This window comes from Phaethon lepturus, unplaced genomic scaffold (genome assembly GCF_000687285.1).
Source record: "Phaethon lepturus isolate BGI_N335 unplaced genomic scaffold, ASM68728v1 scaffold966, whole genome shotgun sequence".
NCBI classification, from domain to species: Eukaryota; Metazoa; Chordata; class Aves; order Phaethontiformes; family Phaethontidae; genus Phaethon; species Phaethon lepturus.
In genome coordinates, this window is record NW_010548068.1 from 22,961 (window position 1) to 39,066 (window position 16,106).

Sequence of the window (16,106 nt, forward strand, 5' to 3'; positions counted from 1 at the left end):
GTAATGAAATTGCTGTACCTAATTCCCTTATACATTATTTTGTCATTCGAATTCTCAAAAATACAGGTAAACATCTAAGTTTTTTTCCTTACTTGAAATTGAGTTGCATGGTTCGTTAATTTGGAAGTACCAGGTGTTTTTTGCCAACTTTTCATCTTGCAGAGACTCTATTGATAACCAGCAAAGAAATACAGTTTTGACTTAAATAATCCTGACTATGTTTGCAAATTACCAGGTCAAACTACAAAATGAAAGAAAAAAATGATGGACACAAGAGAGAGAAGATAGTGAAACAGTGGAAAGGACAGAGTAAAACCAGTGACAGAGATTGAAAAAGATATCCGGTAAGCAAAGAGAAAGCATTAATTAAGAAAGAACTAGAAGGAAACTGCTTTTCATACAAAGTGAAAGAAAAAATGGAAACCTGTAAAATGCGATTAAATTAGTTTACACAGAGGACAGAATTGATTGTTTGCCAAGCAAAAATTATTTTAAAACATAGTAGATTGAAGCAACAGTACCTCCTTAGGAACACTCATACTATTACGAACTACAGCCCTGAAATTACTGAGAGTATGGATATCTAGGTATTTATTTCTATTTTATTCACCTTTGAGAAACACCTGACTTGGAATGGATACTATACAGATTAGTATGTCCCAAAATGTTTTTAAAAAATAAAATTTTGAGAGATTGTGACAAAAAGTGAGAAGATTTTCCTTTTTTGATGAGAAGCAGAATCAGGATTCTTTTTCTGATGAAAATGAGAATTTGAAATTCTCCAGTATAATACATGTATTGCAGCCTTGGACTCTGACAGAAAAGCTTCTATGAGTATTAGCTATAAATAGTAAGATAATTTCTACTGTTTTTCTGTCCTAATGGAGTAATCTGTATGAAAACATGCAAACAGCAGAAATTTTGGAAAGTAAATTCCACTGCATTTTATTCAGTTTGATAGGGTTTCTTAAGTGCTTTTAATTCTAGGTAATTGGACCTTTGCTTTTACAGAGATCTCTCAGTTTTCCTGCAAGATCAATACAAGTTAAAGGCCTAAATCCTGAAATCCTTATTCATTGCCTTGTTTTCTTCTGTCTTTGCACCAAAGTGCCACTTTATTCTGTGTCACTTATATTCAAAAGTGAGAAAGAGAAAATATTTTTAAACTTCCAAAGTGTAGTGAAGGTTGCTATGCCATTCTTTTAATGTCAGTTTTTCCTTCTTAAACTATGAAGACAAAATATTATTTTTAGGACAGAGTTTATGCTGTAAACTACAGGAACAAACATTATGAACACAGACTAAGTTTTACAACAAAATTTTAAGAAATTGACAGAGCCTTGGGGGTGACTTGTGCATCTACAGCTGGAGCAAACGCAGTTCAACGATGCAACTGTAACATTACAAATGAGACAGGGCGGCTTTAAGAGAGAAACAGGAAGCTGTAACCAGAATCCAGCTGAATTTTGAGCTGGGGCACTTTACCCTGAGGCTGCAAATGAAACAGATGCGCTTGCTGTGAATTTCTGCAATATCTGGACTTTTTTGTACCAAAGGTGATAACACTTTCCTTCCTGTGATTTTTTTTTTTTATTTTGCATATTTCCATATTTTCCATAAAGGGAATGAAATGGAGAAATCTAAGAAATATGCACCAGTGAAAAATGAAGATCAGTTTTATCATCAGGGAGCCGTGGAGTTGCTAGTGTTTAACTTTCTGCTCATTCTTACAATATTAACAATTTGGTTGTTTAAAAACCATCGATTCCGCTTTCTGCATGAAACTGGAGGAGCTATGCTTTATGGTGAGTATAAATTCAAGTGCCAGCTTAACATGGGACTAGTTACATATTTCTGATCAGGCACTTGAGATCAAATGCTGACAAAGCTCAGAAAATGTGCCGAATTAAATGTCATCAGCTCCATAATTGTACAGTAAAATAATAATGTAACAGTATATCTCATGAAGTAGCTAGAGGCTGACTTGTTAAGGGAGCAACTATCATGAGCTGGTTATCCTCACGATGTGCACATTACGTTCCTCTGTGGGCAGACAGCCACTGCATGATGCTTTGGGAGTTAGGGAGTTTACTGTTTTCAAAAGAAGTAAATGCCCACAGTGAAAGAGATTATTTAATTTGCTTGTTTTCCATGCTTGTTTTGTATATCAAAGTTCTTAGTCTAAAGATCCTTGTGGATCAAGCCATGTTGTCTAATAAAGTTTAAATGGTCTTGAGATTTTTCTTTTGTTTTTTTCTCTATGCCTTTGAAAAACAGACTATGAAGAATGCCTCTCTCGAGTCTTCCCTGAATGCTGTCATTGTACTGCAATTTCAGTTTGCCTATCTAGTTTCAATTTTCTGTTATGAAGTTTTGCAATATTGTGTATCACTTTCATGTAGAACTTTCTGCATTGTCCGCTGATAAGAGTTTTATGGTATACACTTACACGTATAATGACTTCTCTTGTTCTCTTACTATTTTTTCACTTTGAGAAAAGCGTGACTTCCATTTCTCTTACCATATAGGTAACACATATAGGAGGGTAACACTGTCAAAATGGAAGATAGAAATCAACAGCTTAGTCATTACACATCTAAATGCCAGCCTGTTTTGACTCAGACTCATTCTATGCACATCACATACTCTAGCAGTATAATACCCAAACCCGGTTTTGTTAAGATTGCATATTCTGAAGAATTTTTGTTTATCATAGCACACAGCATGCAGAAAACTCCATGGAGGTTCAACTGCAAGCCTGCAACAGAAAAGGCAACTGACCCCTACACTTCGAGATAAAAGCTTCATTTGCCTTTTCTGTATCAAGCATTTTACAATGATCTCAGTTCCATAGGAGGACTGCAGCTGAAGATCACAGTCTTCCTTGTATCTAATACAATAGCTTGAAAAGGATAAGTTAACTGTATGAACTTTGAAGAACATAGGCTATTTCATCTTCTTGGTTTGCTATCTTCACAAGTGACTTGATGCTTTGAAGGAAAGCAAGTAAACAGGAAACTTGTATTAAGCCAGTCACTAAGCCCCTAACACCTGGTGAGGAAGTCTGTGGGATCTCTTAATTCTCATCTGCCTTGCATTTATTTTAAAGTTGTGAAAAAATATTTATTTGATAATATGCCCTTTTTCTAATCTTGACATCTGTTGCACATAAAAAACACACTTCAACTGAATCAATTCAGACCGAAATACACATCACTTGATACTTCGTTAACTGCAATGGTTTTCATTGTTGGATATCACCTAGATTGTTGTTTGACAGTTTTATGGGCTACAAGCTACACAAGCATCACTGAGAATAGATTTGCTTGTTGTGTTTCTATTAACGTCTCTCAAAAGGAAACCCATGAAACACTGTGCAATATATTCATTATGATCAACTTGTAAATTATGATGTTTTTCTAATTACATGGGTGATTTCTATAGTGCTTCCTTTACACTGTTGTGCTGTTTCCCATGAATGGTTGACAACATTTGTTGAACATTTAGACAAAACCTATCAAAATAGAAATTAATTATGAGGGAATACAACATTACACAAATAAATCTGTAGTTAATTAGAGTTTTATCTATCTTTTGATTTTATTTTGCTGCCTGCCCAGAACATAATCTGCACATCATGAGGATAACCAGCTCATGATATTCTTTTGATCAGTTAAGAGATTAGTGCTCCAGCAGGACAGAGCTTTTGAATTATTAAAATGTTTATGAACAAAGGAAACATTCCTCATGATTGTAAATAAACTATCTATTTCATCTTGCATTATTTATGGCAACCTTCAAACAGGGGAAAAAAAGCTTATTCATAGGATCCAAAAAGCTGATGATGTCCTTTTTATCCTTAGAAGTTTTGGAAATGGGTTTACGTATCTTTAGTATTGTGGAATAGCAATTATGAAAAGAAAGTGGAATTTCAGAGGTCATGATAGAGGTGTCAGATCAACAGACAGCAACTTCAGGAGAAAATCTGCATGGCAGCAGGCACTGACAGTGAGCCAAAACCTGCCCTCACTTATTTTTTGCCTTCAATTATCAGAACAATTCTGCTTTATACCTGTTTTGTGCAAACCAAAAGTATTGGCTCTACAATTTGCTTTACTCCAGCCCATTGAGCTATTTGCTAGATACATGAATAGGAGCACAAGAAACCAATAATTTTGCTTCAAGTGATAGAAGAATATGACCGCTTATTTGCAGACTGTGTCCCACAGTGTCATAGAAGAGTCTGTATTCCTTATCAAGACAGTGTGCCATTAGGGGTATAGCAGCAGAAAGGATGGAGAAAGTGAAGTATGAGGAAGACCAGGAGAAAAAAACCCACAGAAATACAAAAACAGGAAGAAGTTCTACAGTTACTGCAAAGTGCTGAACAGCGACAAATTAAACACTAGGAACAGCCCGATACAAAGTTCTATTTAAAGTATAGAACAAATAAAAAGTTTTTTTGGAGTTCTTTTGCATAAGCTTTGTAGGAAAATGCAGTTTTAGGCTGAATAGTTCTAGCTTAAGAAAAGCCCATGTTGGAAAGTTGTCCATTTAGAAATTATAAAAATGGAGAGGTATTAATTTTTTTATCAAATCAATAGTTCAACACTAAATATAGCTATATTTAAAATTAAAATTATTTCTGCAGTTGCAAAGAAAAAAAACCAAAGCATTTAGCATAACCCAGAATTAATTCAGAAGAATTAATTCAACAGGAATTCAACATTATTTCACCAAAAGCATTATGGATACATTTCAAGGAATTTAGCTTGAAACTATTTATACACACAAGTTGTTTTGTTTGTTTTGACACCAAACTGAAAAATCACTCACAAAAAATGAAGAAGAATACAGACTTACCTGTTCATTCATTCATTCCTTTGTTTGCCAGTATCCCGGAGAACAAGTTTCTCTGTACACTGTAGCTTGGTTGACAAACAAACCCCAAATAGTAAACTCGGTTTAGTTCATGATTTCTGTATAGCAAGGAGGCAGGTGAATATGGGAGAGTAATTTTGTGCCACCCAGAAATGGAAGAACATCTTTTATATACATTATCAGCACAATTTTCTATACAACAACATAGTCAGAATGAGTGTGGTAGATTATCTACACAAACAATAACAAAAACCAAATGCCGCTTCTCTCAGATATGAGTAGATGGCCTCTCTCTTAGCTCCAGACCCCAGAAGATGGCCTCTTACTACTAGACCAGATAAAAGACCTAAGTGCCTATTAGACAGCTCCTGCAAGGCACAGTATCTTCAAATACCTCAGTTGTAAAATGTTAGGTGCCAAATTCCCCATCTAATACAAAAGTCATAGCCCTCCACATTAACTAGGGAATAGCCCAGAGCAAACACAATGAAAAACTGAGTGTAAGTATCCAAATTTCTCATCCTCCCCAGAATTTAGGTATTAGGGCTACATACAGGTGCCACCAGTTACCTCTGATTGAGGCTAAAGCACTCCTGCAGGTAGGCAGCCAGAATTAAACTTTAACAAAAAAAACTAACAGAGAAACAACAAAAAAAAACCCACCAACAACCCACTAATACAATCTGTGCCTTTGATCTCCTGGGTTAATTAGCAACTTTAGTTGAAATTGTTCTCAGCTTGAATAGTTGTCACCCCTAGGGAATGTCTGATACCCACTAGGGTGGAGATGAGGCTGACTGAAGTTGTACCTGCTTTCAAAGTCATATTCTGTGGGATGAATTGATCAGGCTGAAAGGAAAACATAAAAAGGATGAATGATAGAAGACAGTCATTGCAGCACTCACAAGAAATGTCTCTGTGTTGTAGCAGTTAAGAGATGCTTCCTAAAGTTTTGAAGGAATTGGAGAGGTGGGATTGTAGATTGGAGGTCTACCACTCTTTTTTTTTTTTTTTTTTTGGTTCTCTCCAAGCCTTCGGCTCTTGGCATGTGTGCGGTGGGAAAGATGACTCACAATAATCCTTCCTCAGCTTCTTCTGAGGATCCCATGCAGCATGTTTGGAAGTGAGGCATATATCAGATCTCTTGATTCAACTTTCATGGAGGTGTCTAATGATTAGGCAATATGATTCTTACATCTCCTAAATCCATTATACCTCTTGTGTGGAATAATTGTAGCTTCCTTCCAATTGTGTCTTCTGAGTACCCCTGATTCTTAGTGGCAGCAATGGATGTAACGAGTCCCAGAAAGAGGAATCATAGAATCTCCAGCCCTCAGTAAAATAATGAAGAGTACTACTTTGTCTTCCTGACTACAACATCCATAATGAAGAGAGATTGCCAGGATTCAGAGGAAAGCATAGGAAATCATGATTAAGGCAGAAACTGACATTTTTTAGAGTGTAGATGAGGAGAAGAATAGCATTCTTGAGGCAAAGAAAGAAATTTGGAAGAAATTCTTAAATATTTGGGAAAATCAAGTAATGGCTAAAACTGCATCCCTGAGAAACTCTAGTTAGAGCGAGATTTTGCTGCAAGATCTTACTTCAAAGAACAACTGAGACTTTAAAAGAAAACTGTAACATTAGTTATACCCTTTTCTGTTTCAATCTGCATTTAAATACATATGCTTAAAACATGAATTAAATGAAGTCTTGGTACTAGTTTTGAATGAAAATGTCTTAAAAAGGGGGAAGCTGAGATGAAAAGATTTATAATTGTATTTGGACTCCTAGAATACAAGATAGGTACTCTACTTTGTGCTAGTACATTCAAGTTTAGCCTTACATAAGAGTTTGCATTTACAATTACCTACATCCTTAACTGATGTAATATTATTTGAAACTTTGTTATTCATGCTAACCAGTACCTTAGTATGGTACCTACTTGTGATGTCAGGTGATGGATGCAGCATCATTCCTGACTCATCTTCAGGGAGTTTTAATTGCCAAATTCATAGACTTACATGGTAAAGGCTTTCTGTGCATGCCACTATGAAATCAGAACTATTTGTACAGAGGGTATGTTTTTACATACATGTTTTTACATGCCAAAGTCCATGGAACTCTGTGAGAAAATTTTCATGTTTAATTATTCTGCCACGAAACACTGATTGTAAGGAAATTAGAACTTATTAGTCTTTTTTCATAGTAGATCCATCCAAATGTTATTTCCCAACTATTTTCTTTTCTTTAAATGAATTATAATGAATGTTTCAGAAGATACATTACAAAAGCATGATTTCAGTTTGGAAGGGGAAGTAGTAGAAAGGAGAGTACTTTATACACCTGTTTAAAAATGAATTCTTTCTATTAGAATATAATCTGGGCTCCTGAATTCTATCATGAAAGAAATGTTATATAATGACTTAAAGCAGAAAGTGCATTCCATAAATAATACACTTACTAAAATATTTAATACACTCTTCCCAGATTTTTAATTCACTGGGGGTTTTATATAGGGTCTTTGGCACATTTATTATTACTGAAGGAAGAATACAATCCCATCACTTACATTGACTCTTACAATATAGGGTAGTGATAGCAATTGTCTTTGTCTGAACCTTCCATAGACCATTGAGAATATTCTGATTCAACCCATCATTATGGATCCTGTCTACATTTTGTTCAAATTTAATACATTATAGAATTTCCTTGAGAGCTATAAGGACCTCAAAGCCCCATTGATGCCCTGAGAATATCGATTGTTAGAGTCTTCTCTAATGTAATTTCTCCAATATGAGATGCTGTTGGATACTCCCACAATTTTCTTGTTCTTCCATTATCATTCCATTATTTGTGTGGCTCTGCACATTATCTGGATCTGGACTCCATCAGAGGATAAGATCTAAAGCTGGTGGCAGAAGAAAACCCAAAAGGAAAACTTGAATTCCAGTTGTAAATTTCAGTCACTGTTGATCTTTATTTCTCTACAGCTACTGTGATCACATTTTTTAAAAACTTCTTTTGTGCAAATGGATTTATTTATACTCAAGAACTGTTTTGCAGGACTAGGATCTACTTGTATCTATTTGCGTTTGTTTCCATTCTGGAAATTTCCTACAGAGGCTGTTTGAGACTACATCTGAAGATAACATATATTCTCAGAATACAGAATAATAACAGTCCTCTACTCCTAAAGCTGACACTACAGGTTGAAATAATTTGCCCTTGAAAAATTCAATGCAATTGCATTACTATAATTGAGAACATTCATTTTCATTTTTAAAACTATCAAACAGAATTTGGTTCAAAGTATATGCTATATTAGCCAATACAAACCAGGTATTAGGAATCTCAGAATGTTGTAGTACACAGTAGTGCCCTTGGCTGTACAATAGAGATCGTACAGGCAATGTCAGCTGGCCTCCATTGATCTGCCTTGAGCAGTTCCACGTTGCCATTCTGAAAGTTACTATGTGTACAAGGAATGCAAACAGTTAAAATTCAAAGGCTAAAAAATAGTAAGATTAAAACTCTTATTTTTAAAATCACTTTCATATGTTTAGCTCTTCATTCACAATTTTTGAGCTCTCAGTTAAAAATAGCGCTATATCCTTAAAGTCGTGTCTTCTGTATGCAGCAAGAAGACTGTTGCTTGTACAAATAAGCATGATGCTCATTGTTGCCAGTATAACAGAAACAAAGCTAGTAGAAAAAAAAAGATTAATGTCCTACATAATTTTGGAAGATACAGTGTGAGGGTCTAGGTAAAACTATCCAGAAAAAAAGGCAGGTTAATATGGCAGATGCTGTAAGTGAACAGTTAAATGTTAGAGACCAGGAAATGCAGCAAGACAAGAGGTTGGACAAGCACAGTACAATTGTGTGGGAAAGATAATGAGGGACATACAGGGAAATTTGGTAAGCAGGCAGAGAGAATGCAGAAAGAAAGGGAAACTAAAGAGGAGGTGGTGGAATGGGTGAACAGGTTGTAACGGCACATTTGTCTAACCAAACACTTCTTTCTCACGACTATTCAAAACCTGTTCCATTTTGTGACCTGATACTGATTCTAGCAAACTGTTTTGCCAAACATTCCTGTTCTTGCATGGTCTTTTTCTGCCACTGTCCTTGCACAGGCTGACAAGTCTATGTAATACTTGATAACAGAAGGGCAAGAGAGTCTATAGTTTAAGACATTGAGTGATAGGAACAGAAATGGTAAAGGAAAAACTGAAAGTTTTCTATTCCAGAGAATGGAATGAAACATCAAGTCTTGTCCAAGCATCAAATGAAGTAGAATTTTTTAATGTATTTGAAATTCAATTTGAAAATTAAATATGTGGTTCTTCTAGAGGAAATCTAATAAAAACAAGGCTAAAACCTTGACTATTTAAACTGATTCATGGTTTTCTGGGTTCTGACTCATGATTTTGGACATCTGGGGCTGACCACTGTAGAAGTTGTATTTCATAGTAGCATGTGCAGTACTAGCTTCCTTTTTCCCAGTATGTGCTTTCCCCTAAAATTTTGAGGAATTCTGTCTTTTACTACAGCTAGATTTATTATCTGATTTATTGCATAAATGCTGTATAACTTCAGAAAGTGGCCTTGGGATTTTCTACTGCTTATCTAAATCCTCTACCGTTTAAAGAAGCCAACCATACTAAACAATAGATACAAAACAAGCATAAATGCATATGCATACTAAACAAGCAATACACTGTTACTCTGTTGTAGCATCAGTCCGGGAAGCTACAAACTTGCCTTACATACATGCTAGAAGTCTACAGTTCAGAGAGTCTCTGTTATGGGAAAATGTGACTATTAACAGAGACATCCTATTTGTGTCTCTAGGCATTTATGATAACAGTTATCACCATGGCATCTGATTACTGGATAAAACTTTAACATCCTATTTTTCAGATGATTATCAGCTATTTCCTGTAATTTAATTTCTTTCTTATCTTTCATTATTAAGTATATGTATCTAGATGTTTAGATGTCTTCCATCAATATTTAACCTGAGTATTCTTAGCATTTTATGAATGTCTTCATAATTAGTAACTGTAAAGCTGTTCATCATACACATGGGTCTTAAAGCACATAGGACATAAAAGAAGCATGGAAATTAAATTTGAAACCAAAGCCAAGTCTCTGAGAGTGGAAATCATCTCAGTAATGTTACCTAGATAAATATTAGTCACCTCTCCTGAAGTAATCATGAAAGCTCCTACTAAAGCCAACAGAAAGAAGCGCAGCTTCACGAGGACAACTGCAGACGTACATTTTCCTCTCTGTTAACTGTAAAGGAAGCAAAAATGTCTGTCTTAGATAAGTGTCCTAAACTGTAGATAATCAAATCAATTAATCACAGTCTTAATCTTCCTTTCCTTCTTCCTGCTATTATTTTCCCATGTTTATGCAGTCTCAAAAAGACACACAGTCTTCTGCAGAAAGCAGAATGTGCCTGAGGATACTGTGGCAGTTTTGCCCCCATGAATGAAGTGCACAAAATCACAGCTGATTTTTATATGCTTAGTACAGTGCATTAGTTATGCAAGTATGCCCCTTCTCTAAATATCTATTGAAAATGTGGTGGTTGGGCAGCTCAGTTAATAACTAAATCAGAATGGTTCCAGCAACTGGATCAGAAAAATACAAGTACAACTGAGCATATGTCAACCCAATATGTGTATTCTAATGAAATGACCATTTTGGCAGAATATTTTGTGATCATCCATGAAGTGTTGAGTGAGGTATACTCTGTGAAGGTGGAAACACTGAGAAGGTGCTGTCCTAGCTTTAATAGACTTCGTTTTTCTCCAGATCAGTGCATCAGATACTTAAAAGTACCTGAATCTGTTTTGGTCTTTTTTTTTTTTACTCTCTAGGCCTTGTAATGGGATTAATTATACGATACGCAACAAAAGCATCAGATGGTGAAAGTGGAACTGTTTATGAATGTGAAAAGCTGAAATCTGGGCCATCCACTCTACTTATTAATATAACTAATCAGGTCTATGAATATCAATACAAAAGAGAGATCAGCCACCACAACGTCAATGGTCACCAGGGAAATGCAATGCTTCAAAAGGTAAAATCTATCTTACTTCTATTCTAAACTGTGTAAGATATTGCTTTTATTTACACCCTTGAGAGAGGAAAACAAGTTTCAAGCTAAAATGTGAAACAAAGAGAGAGAGAGAGGCTATTCTGAATTTAGGGTGAGAAGAGTAAGTGAGGAAGGAGAACAGGAAAGGAAATAAAGTGCGGTAAAAACCAGACCATCATTTAGCATACAACTATGCTTACAGAACAGTTGCCTGAACTCTTTCAGATGACAGTCTCATCTCCTGCAGACACTGAGTTCACTTGCAGACGCAGCTGCTACCTTGGATTCATTGATACCAAAACTTTAGATACCCCACTGATATCTTTATTTGTCCTCTGTCTCTGGCAGCATAATGCAAGGGAAGTTTACCTCCTGTACACAGCAGAGGCAACTACAAACTAAACAATTTGCAAAATATAAACTTGTAAATATGTAAACTTGCACAGAGAAGTGGGGTTTTTTAATAACACTTAAATGCATTACAATGTTTTCATACATTCAGTCACTATTGTAGTGGTCTTCAGTGGGGATTTCACTGGCTATCCCCAAGCTTGGGGCATTGTGGCAATTCAGGCCGATTGCAAAAAGGGAAGTGTGAGAGGAAGTTGAGAGTCTTTTACAATGTCATGGCCTTTTCTGTTTTCCAGTATATAACAATTAAAATATTTTGGTAGTATATTCCTTCCCCACCCTTGCAATATTTACTTCTTGTAACGTTCCCTTTCTTAAAAAATGATAACAATTTAAAGAATTAATGAGTGCAGAGGGACTTTTTAAAACCTGGATTTTATGCTGAAAGACATCACATATTCACATGAAGCTTCTAAGCCCTTTCCAGTGTTTTTTTTACAATATTGCAATACATTGTTTTGCTTTTTTCCAAGTATTATTGTTTATCTAGCACAGTAATACATGCTCCTGTGTATTATAGTGGTTATCATTATAAAAACTTTTGAGTTATGCTTAGAATGTACACTGGGGAACTCAGCAGAATTAGGATTTAGCCATCTGCTCAAATTCCTTGCTGACGCACCACCATTGTGTGCCTGCCTGTCGGTACTGCAGACTTTTGCCATTCTCAGAAAGAACTAGGATGCCAAGGACTATTAAAGCTGTGGTGAGTGGAGACAGGAAAATACTCTGGCAGTCAGACTAGTCAGATTTGCTGAATCTTCATCCTTTTTCTTGCTAGTTGGTTGCAAGAGGTTTGTCTTAGTCAAAGTGTGTGTTTAGTTTCCAAGACATATGTACTAATTCACTACATTTGAACATCTTCATCAAATCTGGTAGCCTGAAGCTGACCTGTGGTATGAGAAAGGAGAAGCACTAACTCGCACAGACGTTTCTGTTGCCCTTACAGGGGATTGCCCAATCTTCTTTCCATAGTGTCACTTTGCTGGAAGATTCTTAAAAGTCTCAACTGTGAATTGTGTGTTTCCCTATGTTACTGGAGAGGCCTCAGCCTGCCTGGATTTTCACTCCTTTTTCCTTTAAAATTATCTGGCAAATGTCCTCTTAAAAATAAAATAAATAAAAAAGGAAAGAGGGAGGAATTCAATAGTTTTTAGGAGACAATAACAATGCCTGGCAGCTTTCCTGACTGGCAAAAACACTAATGTAAAAACAGAAAACATGATCACAGCATGCTCTGTTTTTTGTACAACTGTAATTCCCTTTTGACCTCAGTGTAAGTGTTTACTAAGTGTGTTTATCAGAAAGAATAGGCTGTGCTATATCTTAGAAACATGTGTCCTTTAGAACACAGTTGTGAGTAATAAAACATGCAGTCAGGATTTCTCATGCCTGTGGAAAAAGTATTTTAACATATTTGGTGAATTAATTCCAAAATTAACTTTTGATGCTGTTAGTTCGTAAGTGAAGAAAATCCTTTTTCTATCATGTTTTCAATGAAGTTACTAGTGTAGCTAAAGTTGCTGGCACATTATTTGCCAGCTAGTTTTTTTCAACTTTATAATTCAAAGTAAGCGGAATGGAAAAAAAGGCTCAGCTCTCACTTCCTGTTTATCAAATCAAGCTGTCAGTAAGAAGACAGAAGTAATTCTGTAGGCAGATCTTACTCTTTTGAAGCTAAATAATTCATCTAGAATACTGTAGCTTTAAAATATCGCCTTATCTGAACAAAGGAGCTGCAAGCCATTGCATTAATTACATCCTGTCTCTTTTTAAAGTACTGGTATGATATAGCCTGCTGGCAGAACAGTAAACAGTACACAGGCTTATTAAAATATTTTTTTCTCAATCGATGCTGTGGTTTTAAACAGGATTCTGTTTTATTGAAAGCTACTTGTAATGAAGTGCAGTGACTGAATATTGTTGTTGGTCTCTCTCTGTGCCTGAAGTTGAAAGCAAATATGAACAGTGTACCAACAACAGCTGGAAAAACAACATTTTGCCTTGCTTAACATCATCCTCCTTTTCTACCATTACTTTAAAATTTTTAATGGGTATTTTATAAACTGTTTCTGGCTGTTGTAGACACAAAAATATATGTTCCCATGAACGGAGCTGACATTACACAGGCTTTTGAGAGTAAAAATCTGCAAAGAGGATGAAGTAGTGTCTGCTGCTGTGCCAGCCAGTGGCTTGGAACAGGAAACATGAAGAGTCTAAGCCAGCAGCATATCTTCCGTTCGAAAAGCAAATTGCACCTTAGCTATGTCATTGCAGAAAATCCAGTTTGTCTTTGCAGAATGGCTGAATCTAGTCCTTCACTTACTGAGGATATAGGGAAACCCCTTTGCCTATAAAACAGATACAAGATATGCAGGCAATAGGACAGTGTTAGTGCCTCTCAGATTTCATAACACAGTGATATGTTGCATCTGCAGTAACACAGAGGTAGATAACTGTCACCAGAAGCAAATTATAGTTTCACTGCCATGACAATATGACTTACAATGTCAGCACAGACACAAACAGAAGAAAGAGCAAGGAACTGAGGATGTTACTGCTAATAAGTAAGGCCATCACAAAACCCTCAAATCACAATCTAGAAGAAAAGGCTTTATGCCATTTGTGACTTTCATGTCTGCATAGACAGTCCTTTTGCCGAAAAGGAAAATTTGTGCTTTGCTACACTTATGTTTTGTTGGGAAGTAGAAATAGCTAGGTACTGTGGAGAGTCTAGAGCTTAGTTTTGTGGCAGTCAGCCCCAAACTGATTGACTGGACCGGACCGATTATATTTGATGAGATGTGCTACAATGGACATGGCCTTAGAGAAGCAGTCAGCAGATTTATTGAGAAACTTTAGGACGATAGAAATCTGTGCTGGCAGGTTAGCAGAACTGATTATACATTTATAGTTCAATGAGTTATGTTGCATCTGAGCTACATTACCTAGCCACATGAATGTTCTTTGCCTGCTAAAAATGTGAGGTAAAATATATTTTTGATCACTTTCAGGTTAACTCAAGTGAAGTAGTGAAAATAGTCAAAGTGTGTACCATTTTTATGTGCAGTAGTTCAAGAAAGGACACACTAGCGGACAGCCAGTGGTTTGTTAAGCAACATTAGCAAGCTCCGTCTATGCCTAAATAGATATGCTTCAAAGGAAACATTACTTTGGTTTTGGTAGTGTTGGCCTTTTCTTTTATCACCACTCTGTATGTGGGGAATTGAGGCACAACACTAATGATGCATCATTCCTGAAACTGAACAGAAAGTCCGTGTCTGAGCCAGGAATTAAGCCATGGGGCTGTCAAGTTGGATGTCTGGTAGTGCAGATACTTACTTACAGGTAACACTGTATGTGTTCCCTGTAAAATAGTGCATGACAGCTTTCCTTCTTTAAGGAAGAGTTTCGAAGTAGTATTCTACCTACATAAGCAGCAAGGAACTGCACATTAATAATACTTGTAAGAGAACAACTCAGAATAACATTCTGGCCTACAGACATTGAAGCTGATCCTGAGATTAATCCTGATAAGAAGTTACAATTAAAACCTATCCTATTAAATTAAAGGCTACTTTATTTGCCCTTACGCTCTTTTTTGTCCTTTCTGGCAGATGACATTTGATCCTTCCATCTTCTTCAATATTTTGCTGCCACCCATTATATTTCATGCTGGATATAGTTTAAAGAAGGTATGTGTCTTTTTGTTATATTACAAAAGTGGATGAATGTGATTGCTACTTTGTAGATCTTTGTCACTGGCCGGTGACAGAGAAAAGAGTTAGTTAATTATACTGCATGGGAAGATCTGACAGGAACGGAAGAAAATGAAAGATTCATGGACCTCATTCTGCTCCCTTTCTGTGGCTGTGCAAAGACTTGACTGTGCTGTGTATAACACTTGGGCATTCTTGTTTTCAGAAAAGACCACTTTGACTCTGGTGACACTGCACGGAAGCAGCACCCTATCTGTGTTTTATATACTGCATAATCAGGACTTTGTTCAAGGCATGGGGTTATGATACATCAGACACTTTCAATGTGAACTTCTATTACGATCCTGCAGCATTTGGCCAGATACATAAAAGTGGGAATTTTGATGGCATGCCACCAGGCAAAAAATGAAACATCTTAAATTGTATTTTCCAAAATGTGGAAATGATGTGGCCTAGATTGCTTCATCTTATATTTGAGATATGGGTTGTGACAAATGGCACTTCTAGTTGCAGTGTTTCAACTTGGTCTGAATGTTCTTCTTTTGACTGTATTACAAAGGACTTTTTTTCAAACTTTCCTTCCCAGAGACATTTTTTTCGTAACTTAGGATCGATTTTAACCTACGCCTTTTTGGGAACTGCCATCTCCTGCATTGTCATAGGGTAAGTGAATGCCTTCTGCTATTATTGCTGAAGTCATTATTAGTACTTCATATCTTTTTTAACTAAAAAGTAAACTGTAAAAAGAATTGTGGACCCTGGATGGTCAATATACTTCACAACTTGTGTAACAGATAAAGTAATTCCTTATCAGGGAGTGCTGAGATGGAAAAGGCAAAACTCTTAGATAGTAAGAACTGTCTAGGGCATTCAGGAGATTGTCCCCTTCATTTCTGGTCTGTGACTGATGTAAGCATGAATTCCTTTGTACAACCCTCTAGCTTTAACCATCTGTCCTAAGAAATAGAACCATTCTCTCT

The 16,106-nt window shown here is 36.2% G+C and overlaps 1 protein-coding gene across 1 annotated transcript; it reads left to right on the plus strand.

Annotated features, from left to right (window-relative positions):
* Positions 1–1,462: 1,462 nt before the first annotated feature.
* LOC104622898 (sodium/hydrogen exchanger 9-like) lies at positions 1,463–15,789 on the plus strand (the record flags this gene model as incomplete). Its single annotated transcript, XM_010289818.1, has 4 exons — positions 1,463–1,805; positions 10,776–10,978; positions 15,025–15,102; positions 15,713–15,789. Coding segments are annotated over exons 1-4 (533 nt in total), but the record flags the coding sequence as incomplete, so codon positions are not given.
* Positions 15,790–16,106: the final 317 nt, after the last annotated feature.